The 12,507-nt window shown below is 37.0% G+C and overlaps 4 protein-coding genes across 5 annotated transcripts; 2 read left to right on the top strand and 2 right to left on the bottom strand.

The window, feature by feature from the left end:
* The first annotated feature begins 350 nt into the window (after positions 1 to 350).
* Positions 351 to 2,338, top strand: LOC118735826 (cytochrome c oxidase subunit 5B, mitochondrial-like). The gene is made up of 3 exons (XM_036465800.1): positions 351 to 613; positions 1,644 to 1,817; positions 1,935 to 2,338. Exons 1-3 carry the CDS (start codon positions 532 to 534, stop codon positions 2,039 to 2,041), a joined length of 363 nt encoding a protein of 120 aa, XP_036321693.1. The 5' UTR covers positions 351 to 531; the 3' UTR covers positions 2,042 to 2,338.
* A 235-nt stretch (positions 2,339 to 2,573) lies between these two features.
* Positions 2,574 to 3,514, top strand: LOC118735827 (cytochrome c oxidase subunit 5B, mitochondrial-like). Its single transcript, XM_036465801.1, has 4 exons — positions 2,574 to 2,769; positions 2,865 to 3,014; positions 3,076 to 3,252; positions 3,324 to 3,514. The coding sequence occupies exons 2-4, from the start codon at positions 2,897 to 2,899 to the stop codon at positions 3,425 to 3,427; spliced, it is 399 nt and encodes a 132-aa protein (XP_036321694.1). The 5' UTR covers positions 2,574 to 2,769; positions 2,865 to 2,896; the 3' UTR covers positions 3,428 to 3,514.
* Positions 3,440 to 5,088, bottom strand: LOC118735825 (tRNA (adenine(58)-N(1))-methyltransferase non-catalytic subunit TRM6). Its single transcript, XM_036465799.1, has 2 exons — positions 4,012 to 5,088; positions 3,440 to 3,940 (listed from the first exon to the last, which is right to left on the bottom strand). The coding sequence occupies exons 1-2, from the start codon at positions 4,961 to 4,963 to the stop codon at positions 3,519 to 3,521; spliced, it is 1,374 nt and encodes a 457-aa protein (XP_036321692.1). The 5' UTR covers positions 4,964 to 5,088; the 3' UTR covers positions 3,440 to 3,518.
* Positions 5,089 to 7,627: 2,539 nt separating this feature from the next.
* On the bottom strand, positions 7,628 to 12,073 carry LOC118735823. 2 transcript variants are annotated; one of them, XM_036465798.1, is made up of 5 exons: positions 12,014 to 12,073; positions 11,789 to 11,958; positions 11,423 to 11,716; positions 9,381 to 9,503; positions 7,628 to 9,314 (listed from the first exon to the last, which is right to left on the bottom strand). In XM_036465798.1, exons 2-5 carry the CDS (start codon positions 11,855 to 11,857, stop codon positions 8,424 to 8,426), a joined length of 1,377 nt encoding a protein of 458 aa, XP_036321691.1. In that variant the 5' UTR covers positions 11,858 to 11,958; positions 12,014 to 12,073; the 3' UTR covers positions 7,628 to 8,423. The 2 variants fall into 2 exon arrangements, with proteins under 2 accessions (XP_036321691.1, XP_036321690.1); XM_036465797.1 differs by lacking the exon at positions 12,014 to 12,073 and having other exon boundaries at positions 11,789 to 12,007.
* Positions 12,074 to 12,507: the final 434 nt, after the last annotated feature.

Genomic DNA, 12,507 nt, shown 5'->3' with positions numbered 1-12,507 from the left:
ATAAAAAACCCTAAGTCATAAGTATTTCAATTGCATCATCCGCGTCTTTCCTTTCATGTTTACGCTTTGAGTACAAAATCACTTATGAGCCGCTCGCCGTTTGTAGCAAACGACAGCCAGCATGTTGGCGCACATGTGCACGGATATGCTCGTCGTGTGTAGCTACTGTTACAGAATAGAGCCTCAGTAGTGCATTTTGGTCGCTCAACAGCAGTTTTGGTGCCAGTGTTATCTAAAAATCGCTAAATTTACTAATTTACTCGTTCGGTTACTTGTCATCTTTCAGCTGTCAATAACTAACGAGTTGTAGCGATTTCGCTGTTGGCAACACTCCAACGATCGAGCTGTCACTTTGACTTTTCACCCTTTCAAGTAGCAACGAGCGAGCTAGCGAGCTTGTGTGTGTGTTGGAAATTACGAAATAAATCACAGTTTTTGTCAAAAATCGAACTTTTGTGTGCCATCGCGATTTGCGAACATTTGCTGAAATTCCTAAAGAAACCAGTAAATAAATAACACAAATTAGATAAAATGGCAGCGGCTTGTGGACGTATGGCTTTACGTGCGGCGACACGTCAAAATTTACAATACACTCCAGTGCGCTTCTGCAAAAGTAAGTGAACTTGTAAAATCACCCATGGAAATTAAATAAAATGCTGCCCCTGTTGGTCATAATGCTTTACTGTAATGAAATTTTTTTAGTTGTGAGGAAGCATGTAAGACTCCAGCCTCTGAAGGTTAAGCCCAAGTTCTCTGGTTTCATATGGCAATTATATGACAGCTCGCACATGCATTTTTCTATTGTAGCGAGCTCTTGTGTGCAGGAACAGCGGGGTCGGGAAGCGACTGTTACGTAATGTAAAATAAGTGAAAAATGAAGTTATTTGTATTTGTTTGGGCCAATCTGCAATAAATTGCCTAAGAAATAACACAATTTGTAATGGCAAAGATGACCCATTCATGTTTATGTAACCAGTGACGATTGAAAATCAAAGTTTCTGACATACGTCTAGCGGTCACACTGCCAACAAAATGTGACAGGGGAAGTACATACATATGCATTCAAGCAAATATTTTCTATTTAATTTGAATGCATAAATTTTTATGAAAATATGGAAACTTTGGTTTAGCTGACTGAAAATGCATTTGCCGACGCCCACTGCCAACCGCCCGTCGTCATCAATAGTTCTTTCGATGACGGTGGACTGTTTATGTAACCTCTCACTGTTGTGCTTTTTACCTTAATCATATGCTCTTTTCCTTCTTAATTTTTTTTTTTATGTTAAAATCTCATTTCTTAAATATCTATGAACAAACAAACATATCCTCCGTCATAACCACACAAATTCCTACCCTATAACGATTTTGATTAAATTATTTGCTTCATACACAACAATAAATAAAATAGTACCAGGTTAATTGCTTTTATTTTTCTTGCCAATTACACGGTATAGGAAGGGGAAAACGGTGTACCTGAGCGAAGGGCGGCTGTCAGCTGTTAGGGTGAACGGCCAAATATATGTGCTTAAGTTAATTTCGTAGGCCGAAAGGGTCTTCATCAGAATACTGATTTTTAATAATAAGACCTTTGCCTTGACACCTCAAGCTTATAATCTCCTATCTTCTCAATTTAATCTTTACAGTGATGAATGATCCCATGGAGCATGCCACCGGTATAGAGAAGCGTGAACTTTTAGCCAAGGCCGCTGGCAACGATAATCCCTTCGACATGAAAGTGTTCAAACGTGGCGCTGGCACCAAAGAAAACCCCAACCTGATACCATCAGCATTTGATGCCCGTATTGTTGGTTGCATCTGTAAGTAGTCAAATGAAAATGAAAATATCATACGCTAATTCCTTTTTCAACGTTTATATTCCATTTTATGCGGCTAAATCGCGGAAACACTCCGTTTATCATCACTTCCCAATCCAGGCGAAGAAGATCAAACCTACGTGCAATGGATGTGGCTGCAAAAGGGCACATCAAAACGTTGCGAATGCGGTCATTGGTTCAAATTGGTTGAGAAGGCTCCTGTCTAAATCAAATTATATATAATTGCAAGTTTCATTTTACTAAGCAAAAAGTAACCAAATAAATTCACAAAACCAACAAAAACAACAACAACCCTGAAGTAGTAGTGAAATAAAGGGGCAAACTTAGGAAACTTTAAGCCAGAATTTGCAATGCTATGTTGAAAGCTGCTTTCGTGAAGCCGAGAATTCATCACTGGCATAATATTAAAAATAATTAATAATTAAATAATGAGCACTGTAATATTTAATGTTAAGTGAATTTAATGAAAAGTAAAACCATCAACAACAGGTTTTATTCGCAAATTTCTCGTTTGTTATTTTATTTTGATTTCCTTCAAGTAAAACACGGCCTTCGCTGTAATTATTATCTACTGACTGAATCGCTTTCAAGGCATTATTTCCCCGGTGATGAACAAAATTTCAGTTGGAAAAAGATTTATTTGGCTGCCAGTCAAACATACATAGTTATAAATATGTACGTGTGTGCAGTATGCATGCTCTGATTCGAAATATGAATGCAATTATTATAGCAATAATTAAAACACTGCTGAGATAAAAATGAATAAATAAAATCTTATAATTTGATTTATTAAAAAGTGTTGACTTTAGAATGATAAATAAATGTTTGTAAGTGAGAAAGTTTGTAATTTCTCCCACTGAAGGAAGGACTGCGTACTGACCAGGTTTTCAAAATTTCCTGGAATATACGCTAAACGCAATAAGATTCCTTAAAAGTATGAACACAAGTAACAAGTAAAAAAAAATATCAAATGAAATATAAATTTACTTGCATTTAACATCAAAAAATAATAATTAAATTATTCCGTAGGAAAGCGAAATCGCAAAAAAAAACATTTCAACATGACTTCAATGCTATACGACTGTGTCTCTGCTTCATCAAAGGCTCTTATTAAAAATATCTGCAGTAATACTAAAGTAACAGGGCGCTGCTTTTGCAATAGTAAAGTATATTTGGCGGGTATGTAGTCTGCACATAACCATACTATTTTTGCAATAAACTTTTTTCATTTGCACTTAAGTTATGAACGATCCTATGGATCATGCCACTGGTATCGAGAAACGCGAATTGGAACAATTGAAGGCTGGTAATAAAGATCCTTGGCTGCTTGATACGGTCTTAAAACGCGGACCCGGCACCAGGGAGCAACCAAATATGATACCATCTGCGTTCGACGGACGCATTGTGGGCTGCTCCTGTGAGTTGAAAAAATTGTTATCACAATTTTTCGAAAACAAAATTAATGGTCTTACAATTATTTACGCATAGGTAAGGGTAATCGCTTTGTGAATTGGATGTGGTTGGAGAAGGGTGAACCCAAACGATGCGAATGTGGATACTATTTCCAATTGAAGCAAATAAAGCCAATTTAAGACTTGCGACAGTTAACTTACATTTATATACATATGTATATATACTCGTCAGAAATTTATTAAATGTGCATAAAATAACTACTAAAATATACTAAGCTATAGTATAACCGGTCAGTAGATAACCGCTATTACCATTCATGTTGACTTCCGGATGCGTGCGATTGGGTAGTATTTGATAATAGCGCAGCCAATTTGAAGTCAAATGCAAATTGGTCACATTCGAGCAGCTTTTCAACTCCACGTATAAATCCATTAATAGCTCCTTACTTTGGCTGTACAAGACAATTGGTCGAGATGGTTTTACAAACGGTAATAAAGCTTGCACGATATTGCTAGGATGTTCTTTTGCAGCAATCACCAGCGAATCGAATTTGGCACGAATAAGCTCGCAAGCGCGCTGATTTTCCACTTGCCATTTCTGTACAGGCGCCGCTGTACTAGTTGCTTCTGATTTGTTCGTCGCTGTGATTTCGCCTTTACCCTCGCTACTTGTAGATGAAACCGTCAACGAACCTAAAAGAAAAAGAAACATTGATCACTCATCATTTCACATTTATTTTCCGTAAAACTGCGTGGTCTCTTACCCTCCTCCCCTTCACATAACTTCTGCTTCTTACTGCTAGGTTCTGTTTCCTCGGCGGGAGTGCCTGGTTCCGCAGCAGCTTCTGGCAGCTCCTGTTCTTCTCCTTGGTAGTACTCGCGCAGCACCGAATACAGATTTACAGAGATGCAGCGCTGAAGCTGCTCATGTGGTAAATTCAGCGCCAACATGGCCTGCTTTTGTGGCACATTGCCGGGATGCATATGCACCAGTGTCGCTTCAGTGTCAGCACCAATTGAATTTAGAAAGCTGGCCGGCAGTAGGCCGTTTGTGCCACTTTCATATAACAAATAATTGCCATACGCGCTAACACCCGAATAGGAAATTAGCTGTGAGAGTGTATCTAATCGCATGCCCATCACTTTGTCAGCATCCTGTCGATAGTAAATTTCGGTGATAAGCCGCAATGTTGGTCGGCGTATCTGCACAAATTCAAAGTATTTTTTCTCCTTTTTTCGCAAATACTTTTCCTGTGAGTACTCCGTTTTCGAGTGAAATGTCTTCGAGTTTTCAACTATTTTCTCAATAATCTTTTTGGATTCACTGTGTTCTTCACGCAACTGTTCAATATCTTCTGGACGCAAAGCTTGCGAGTCGCCATCGTCAATTATGTTGCGGTTATCAGCACCACTCGCCGAAATACCCAAACTTTCGCGGATATCACGCAGTTCCAATTCATTACACAATTCCAAGGTGTGCAGACGCTGGTTGCGTTGACCACGCTGCGAGGATGGTGTAGTCTCCTTGGGACACATTTTAAAAGTAGCACTATATGGCTGGTCCAATAGAGCTCGCAACTCCAGTTGCTCCTTTCCCAGCATGGAAGTGGCATCCAGACTGCCGAACTTCTGCAGTTTCGTGTATTTTTGACGCTGGATTACAATGTAGTCTCCGAGCTGAATTTTCGGCATCTCTATAGCCGTGGATTTCGTCATGATCCTTTAATAAACCAGGTTGAATTATTTGTGGGATCAAGTAGGAGGCTCACAGAAAACCAAAAAGCCGGATGGATGAAAACACAAAACACTTGCTGAACAAAACAAAATTGACAACAAACACGTGAATGTCAATCAAAATACCATGTTGTTCGGAACCTTATGCTGACTACACATGGGGCAACCGTTGAAGCAACGGGTTGAGGCAACCTGTTTTTCGTGTTCTATACACGTGAGGCAATCGTAATGGCAACCAAAATGTATTAATCACCTTGGGGGCCATGACGCAATAAATAATTCCGCTATGCTTGGGGGCAACCATTTCGGCAACCTCAGTAGTGTGTGATCTGGAGGGAGATTCTGTAACCAGTTAGCGACAATTTTCGGATCGCTTTTACACTTTTTGACGATAAAATGTAAATGTTTTTGCGTCACAAAGTGCGATATCGATTCGAAAATTGTCGCTAACTGGTTATAGAATCTCCCCCCTGTTCTGAAATGAATATACAGAAAAAAACTTTGTTTTCTATAAAAACCTCTTTTCAGCTCAACTGTTTTCAATGAATTAAGCCAATAAACTCAATACAAAACGATAATGATCCAACTACACAAAATCTGACAAGATGAAGCAAAAGAAAAAAGCAATTTTCTGGCTGACATCACGCTCTTTCTTCTCAAATGCTATTGCAAGTGGCTGTCTCTCAACCGGTCAGATCTGTTCTAATTGGTTCATGCACAACGATACACACGAGGCTACCGACACGACAATTCTATGACCAACCATGCTACACACGAGGCATCTCTCGAAGCAACATGCCCTGCTTGCTTCAACGGTTGCCTCGTGTATAGTCTGCATTAACTTTGTAAAGCAATTGTGTATTTAAAAAAATTAAGGAAATATATATGTACATACATATATGTATATATCCTGGTCGTAAGCGCAATTTTGACGATTTTTAGTTCTAGATGCAGTTATATATTTTGAGAAAAGTCTTTCGATTTTTGTGATCAGTTTTTAGATATCTCCTTTAGTTTCCGAGATATTGACTACAATTTTTTCGATAATTTTGTAAAAATTTAGTTAGTGATGCAGTCATATTAAACTAATCAATGTCTTAGAAATGGTGTTCTCCATTTTAGTATATCTGCTTTAGTTTCCCAGATTTTGAGTAAAAAGTGTCGTTAATTTAGTAGAAACTTTGATCACATTTTGTCGTATTTCATACAAAGTGGCTGCCATATTGTGGACAAATGGCGCTTACGACAAAATTTGACTAAAGAAAATCCTTCATAAACTCAAAACTAATTTACAATAAACATTTAAAATTTGAGAAATTGCATTCCAAACTTCAATCGCGATTTCCCACAACCTGCCGAAATTATCATACGACAATCTTTTACCCAGACGACGATATGTACTAAGAATTTTTTTAAACTCCATATTAGTTGTTTGGCATAAATAAAGTTAACTTCAGTTGAAGTTCTCAATAAACAAATGTAATTAACCGGCCGTCTTCCCGTGCTGGAAAATCTCGCTTGTGTGACGACACATGCGAGCTCCCGCACGTGTAGAACGCAAAAAGTACGAAACATACTTTTTCTAACATACTAAATTTGGCCTGAAAAGCTCGAAACTTTTTTTTTTGCGACATTTTACAAATGAAAAATTATGCTGTCAAATGCCAAGTCAACAAAACTCTATCACGCTTGCGAGAGAAAACAGCAGAACGCGAGCGAGGTTTTCAAGCATGTGAAGACGGCCGGTAATGTAATTAGGCAACCAACAATCTGGCAGCTCTGCGTCAAACGGAAGTCCATAACGGAATTCGTGTTTCCTTTCATTTGCGGCTCAGAAGAGATTTATTTTAATTAAAATACGTGAACTCGACTGCAATTCCGTGGTTTAAAATTCGATATTCAGTGAAATAAATGTTTTGTAGCCAATGCATAGTAAAAATATTGTGCGTAGCAAATTTTTATCAGTATTTTCAAAGCTAAATAAGTGTAAGCGTCCTTATTTCATAACGCGCAATTTGTGCGCGCGGTTAGTGAAGTGCAAAGTATCAAAGTAAAATAATGGAGAATCCTTGCAGGTCAAGTTATATATTATACATGTTTATTGTTGAAAGTGTGAAGGAAGCCCTTGGAAATATTATTTGGGTTTTTCTATTATTCAAGTGAAAATTCCTTTTAGAAAAGTGAAATCAATCGCGTTGAGATGCATTTTTGCCATTCAAAATGGCAGTATCAGATCACAGAAGCGGCTATGCATAATTGCGGTAAGTTTTTGAACTGCTAAATTTGTGCTAGGAAACTAGATTACCCCCGAATATAAAAAAGGAAAAAAGGAAATGAAAGATAACAACGCAGCATACTTTGAACATACATTAGGGCTGGGACTAACTGTATATTCGGATGACCATCCTTTCGGATATTAGTTCATACGCATAAAATACGGATGTCCGGTTAATATCCGTTCATTTTGTTATCTGGATATTCGGCTACCCGGATATTTGAATTTTTCATTCAGATCATATCCGGATAAAAAATCCGAGTGTCTGAGACTCAATAGCATTTTTATCTTTATTCATTTACAGCCGGTTTCATCAGCAATTTAAATGGCATCTTTTGTTTTATGTCAATTCCCATATAAAATTCAAATAATTAAAATCATTAATTCAACGGTTTATTCGCCTTCATTCCGTTTAAAGAAATTTTAATCTCTTTTAAGCAGTTTCATTTTACGCTGTTTTATTAAAATATACGCATGCATTTTTATTAACATTTTATTCGTTACTTGCCTTGCAAATTCTTTCTTTACCTAAAAAAAATTTAAATTGTTAAGCATTAATTTTATTACACTTCTATCTAAGAAGATTTCGTATTTGTGCACTATTTATGTATGCTTTATAAGTATGTATTATAAGTTTAATTGCTTATGTTAAGACATAATTTTTGCAATATTCCATCTCTTCGGCTTCATAAAAAAATAATTTTACTTTCATTTTAACACATTCGACTATTAGGATTTCAATGATTCTATTGAAAAATTAATAATTTAGTAAGAACTAGTAAATCAAGGAACATTTATTTTGTTATTATAGTAGCTGAAAATCCGAAAAAAAATAAATTAATTGATTTAAAGTGTTTTAGACAGATATATTTGATTATATCCGCGTTTTGCGATAACTCAAGTGGTAGTGAAAAAAATCGCAGTTTTTTGTATTAACTGAAATTGTAAATAATATGATGTCATTTATATAAAATATTGATTCAATCTGATATAAAATGTTAATTTAAAATTAGTGCTTCCAATGCCTAGTAATTTTGCATTATAGTTAATAAAATTAAGTGGAATTACCATAAAAACTCTGCTCGAAAATTACACATTTATAGATTCAATGTGTTGTACATACATATGTGCGTAGCAACTCAGCTGTGTAAAGAATGTCAACATATACTAAATAAATTTAATCCACATTGATGGCAAACGCACAAGCGATTGTTGAGCGTTATCACTGAGCAGCTGCCAGAATATTGAAGTTGTGTAGTTGCCTAAGCTCCAAGCATTCCAATCCATCATAATCTCATGCTGCTTTTTCTTTTCTTGCTTTCGAGGGGACTGCAAATCATCCAATGATTGTAACCAATCGTCAAGCCTGCCATCCGTATACTTAACTTTGAGCGCAAACCAATTTCGTACCAAGTCTATACCAAAACGAGTAGTGTACCAGGCATTCTTTGATTTCTTATTTCCTCCAGCAATACGTTGCACTGCATCCGGCAATGTCAAGCGTGTTGAACTATCAATCTCATGTTGACGGCGACGTACTGCCTCCTGTTTTTCTTCTGCTCTATACTGACATTCGAGTTTCAAAAGTTCTGCTTCAACATTTAAAGCTGTGCAGGTAGCATTGTGTACAGTTCCTTCGCCGATTGTTGTAGTTGTAGGAATTGCAGCCGATTTCGATATTTCGATCCCATTTGTGCGGCGTAGACGTGGTTGAGCATCCAGCAGAGTAGCCCGATAGTCAACAATAGGTGTCGATTGTTGAACTGCGATCTGACCACTAATTACTGCAGATATAGTTTTCCGATGTAGTGCGGTGCCTGGAATTTGACTGGCCAAAAAGAAGGCACCAGCTATGGTTATTACACTTGCGGCATAACTGACTGCCATCACAGCAATATTATTTAGTATAAACTTGGCTAATGTAAAGGAGGGTAGCATTTGTATCAGCTCAGTGTAGGTTAGCCAGCCACGACGTAAACCTTCACGTCGAGCGAGTTGCTTCTCAATGCCGCTTAATTTCTCAAAAAATACTTCCTTCGATATGTATATATTCCAATCCTGCAGAGAAAAATGCGGCAGTATATTAGGAAATCTGCCAACCTAATTCACTTTATTAATACTTACTATAGCACACAGAAATTCCAATTCTAACTTCTTTAATTTTTTCTCAGTCAAATGCCCATCCTCAGCCCAATCGCTCAAATAGATTTCCTCATCATAGCCAGCATAGAATTTCGTCGATATCATCTGTAATATGCAAATATTATGTATTACCGAACAACAAATGAGCTTATAATTAAAATAGTTAAAGTTAGGTGATTGTTCAATGTTCTACTTGCTATTTGCCATTCCTTCGAACATTCATACACAAATACATTAGACTGCATCACTCCCCATACAAAAAAAAAAATCGGTACTGCTTTTCCATTGAAATTATAAAATCTATTATATTTTAAGACGTCCACCAAAATATTTCGAAAAACTATTATGAAAAATGGAGTTTTTTATGAATATAAATAGTTTCTTAAAGATGTTTTTTGAAAAAATCCCTTCAAATGACAAAACGATTTAAGCTTAAAAAATTTACATAAAAATATTTAAAAAAATATATAAAAAAATTTTGAACGGAATCGTAATAATGAGGTTTTTGATGCTGTTTTTTAACTTTTTTCAAAGATTGGTATAAGAAAAGCTTGGAAAATTGAACTTAAACTCTTCATATTAGACTTGTTAGGTATTATTGGAAAGGTATTTTCTCACCCTTTCTAGTTCTTTGCTAATAAGCTCATTCAAAGGATGAAAGAGAACGGTAGGATGAACGAACATCATTCAAAGTTGAATGAAGATGGGTTGGTATTTGAAAAAACAAAATTTGGGACACGAATGGAAAAAAACCTTTCTACCAAGATCCCATAAGTCTAAAAGAGAATAGTTTTGGCCCAGTTATTTAAGTTTTCGTAAATCAAGCTTTGAAAAAAGTAAAAAAGCTGAAAAGATTTTTAAATATTTTGATACAGCTTTTTTAATACTAATCTGTTTTGTCATGTGAGGAGACTTTTTTCAAAAAGTTCTTTAAAAAACTATTTTTATTAATAAAACCTCCATTTTTGGAGGTATTTTCAAATCGGTCCAGCTCGCTTAAATCTTAATATTTTTCCGAAATATTTTGGTGGACGTTTTAAAATATAATAGGTTTTGTAATCCCGGCGGAAAACCCGCATGCTTTATTGGTGATGCAGTCTAATATACATACTTATGGACATACACACATAGATGCACGTTGTTTGCTATTTGGCAATCACAATTTTAAATAAATTGCCTCACTTCAATTAGGTGAACTCGAAAATTTTGGGGTTACCTTTGATAGCCTGCTCTTATCCGCGCACACAACCTCAATAGTCAATAAAATATATAGATAGCCGCAACAAACATGCACAGGGTGAACTTCATATACTCCCGGTAAGGGAGCACATCATGTTCAGCAAGCAGTTTTTAGTAGGGTGCTACAGACGCGAGCACCTGAGCAGGCGCTTGCTTGAGAAGGAGCCTCCACCCAAGCACGTTCTTCTCGCCCCATAACGACAGTGATAGGAGTTCAATCTCCATCTACCACAGACAATTACCTTTAGCTCCCACGTGAGATCTGCGTTACTCTGGCCCAGTCACGGTCTGGTCTGGTCTGTAGTAGGTTAAACCCCTACCTATCAAGACTCCCGCACAACACATGAAAACTCAACTCTATTCAGCTAACACCCACTCCCTCTGGTGCAACCTCACCAAAATAGTACGTTTCCTTTGCCTACCGTTAGTTGAGTTTGACGAAAACGATCGCTGGGCAAACAGATTTAGGCGGGGCATAGGAGTGCCACTACAAAAACAACAACAACAACATATAACTCAAATCATTACCCAAGTTTTTACCTATTCGTACTCAATAACAGAATTCGTACATTTAACTACAAATCTGACTATGACGGTCAAAGCAATAGAACTAATATACAGTAACTAGTCAACAGGTTTCCAACTTGGATTGCGTAATGACTCATACTTCTAATTGATGGACAAAAAAGTGCATGCATGAAATGGCACACATATGTATGTATTACTTCTCTATGTGCACAAGCGAATCTACTACGTACCTACTATATACATACATATGTACATACCATCGATACAATAAAAAGTTCCTGTGGAGTTATGCGTCGTACATAGCCCGGATCTGTTACATTCAGCCGATCTAAATATATCAATGCCATAATGAGTGAACAGGGAGAGGCATGTACACTACCAGCCGCTACTGTATTTAAACGATTCAATGAGTGTCCCTTGTGCGGTGCAGAAAATAGTTCCGATGCATATTCAGCAAGTGGACGTGACACTTGCATTTCCTCCACCAATGCGCCGCCGCCAAAGTAAAGCGATTTGCGTATGCGATCAATGAATTCGCCATGAGGCATTACCTGTAATTGTAATTAAATGAATCGTTTTATTACATGTATTTGAAAATTACCAATTTTGTAAAAATGACTAACCTTAGAGGTAGTGGCGTGTGCCACACCAGTATTGGCGTTGCGCATTCTGGCGCTACGCCCATATGCCATTTTTCCCGTCTCTTATAATGGAACACTCTTGTTGATTGTGTGGATTTTCACTATAAATTTACAAATACGCACAAACTGTTTACCAAACAAAAAATTTTAACCTGAAAAATTAAGTATTTTTAGAAATTTCGTTGCAAACCAAAACAAAAAACTCACAATGCTGTGATGGGAAAATTCCATACGATTGTGAGTAATTTTTAAGCGCGGTGTTCTTCTTCTTCTCGCCGGAACATTTCGTAAACTTTGAAGTTGTCAAATTTGACGGCTAAAATTATAGGGTCGCATTTAATTTTACGAAAAGTATTAGAGGTGTTCACATTAAGCTCATTACTCTTCACTAACCGCCTTCATGTGCTTGAAAATCCTCGTGCGTGAGGCCGCATACCAGATCCCGCACGTGTAGACCGCAAACAGTACGAAGCATACTGTTTATCGCTTGCTTTCAAATATTATTTTTCTCTTTGACAGCTATTTTCTCATTTCGCAGAATTCTTTAGAGTGGCAATATCGTTTATTTTGGCGACAAATTCCCTTTTATCCTTCAAGTCTCGAACCTTCTTGTTACCATAGTGATTTCCAAAAGTGCGTCCAAAATGCGAAAGTCTACCTTCCTATCTAAACAGCCAGAAAGTCCGTTTTGGAATACTTGC

This window comes from Rhagoletis pomonella, unplaced genomic scaffold (genome assembly GCF_013731165.1).
Source record: "Rhagoletis pomonella isolate Grant_MI unplaced genomic scaffold, Rhpom_1.0 Rhpom_scaffold_00003, whole genome shotgun sequence".
NCBI classification, from domain to species: domain Eukaryota; kingdom Metazoa; phylum Arthropoda; class Insecta; order Diptera; family Tephritidae; genus Rhagoletis; species Rhagoletis pomonella.
This window is presented reverse-complemented; position numbering and strand designations above follow the sequence as displayed.

Excerpts from the sequence above, each read along its gene's own strand:
- LOC118735825 (XM_036465799.1), bottom strand. The coding sequence starts at position 4,963 with ATGACGAAATCCACGGCTATAGAGATGCCGAAAATTCAGCTCGGAGAC. Across the intron at positions 3,941-4,011 it reads GTTATGTGAAGGGGAGGAGG|GTTCGTTGACGGTTTCATCT; the intron begins GTAAGAGACCAC and ends TTTTTCTTTTAG.
- LOC118735826 (XM_036465800.1), top strand. The coding sequence starts at position 532 with ATGGCAGCGGCTTGTGGACGTATGGCTTTACGTGCGGCGACACGTCAA. Across the intron at positions 614-1,643 it reads TCCAGTGCGCTTCTGCAAAA|TGATGAATGATCCCATGGAG; the intron begins GTAAGTGAACTT and ends TAATCTTTACAG. Across the intron at positions 1,818-1,934 it reads CCGTATTGTTGGTTGCATCT|GCGAAGAAGATCAAACCTAC; the intron begins GTAAGTAGTCAA and ends TTCCCAATCCAG.
- LOC118735823 (XM_036465798.1), bottom strand. The coding sequence starts at position 11,857 with ATGGCATATGGGCGTAGCGCCAGAATGCGCAACGCCAATACTGGTGTG. Across the intron at positions 11,717-11,788 it reads CACACGCCACTACCTCTAAG|GTAATGCCTCATGGCGAATT; the intron begins GTTAGTCATTTT and ends TTACAATTACAG. Across the intron at positions 9,315-9,380 it reads TGGAATTTCTGTGTGCTATA|GATTGGAATATATACATATC; the intron begins GTAAGTATTAAT and ends TTTTCTCTGCAG.
- LOC118735827 (XM_036465801.1), top strand. The coding sequence starts at position 2,897 with ATGACTTCAATGCTATACGACTGTGTCTCTGCTTCATCAAAGGCTCTT. Across the intron at positions 3,015-3,075 it reads TAGTAAAGTATATTTGGCGG|TTATGAACGATCCTATGGAT; the intron begins GTATGTAGTCTG and ends TTTGCACTTAAG. Across the intron at positions 3,253-3,323 it reads ACGCATTGTGGGCTGCTCCT|GTAAGGGTAATCGCTTTGTG; the intron begins GTGAGTTGAAAA and ends ATTTACGCATAG.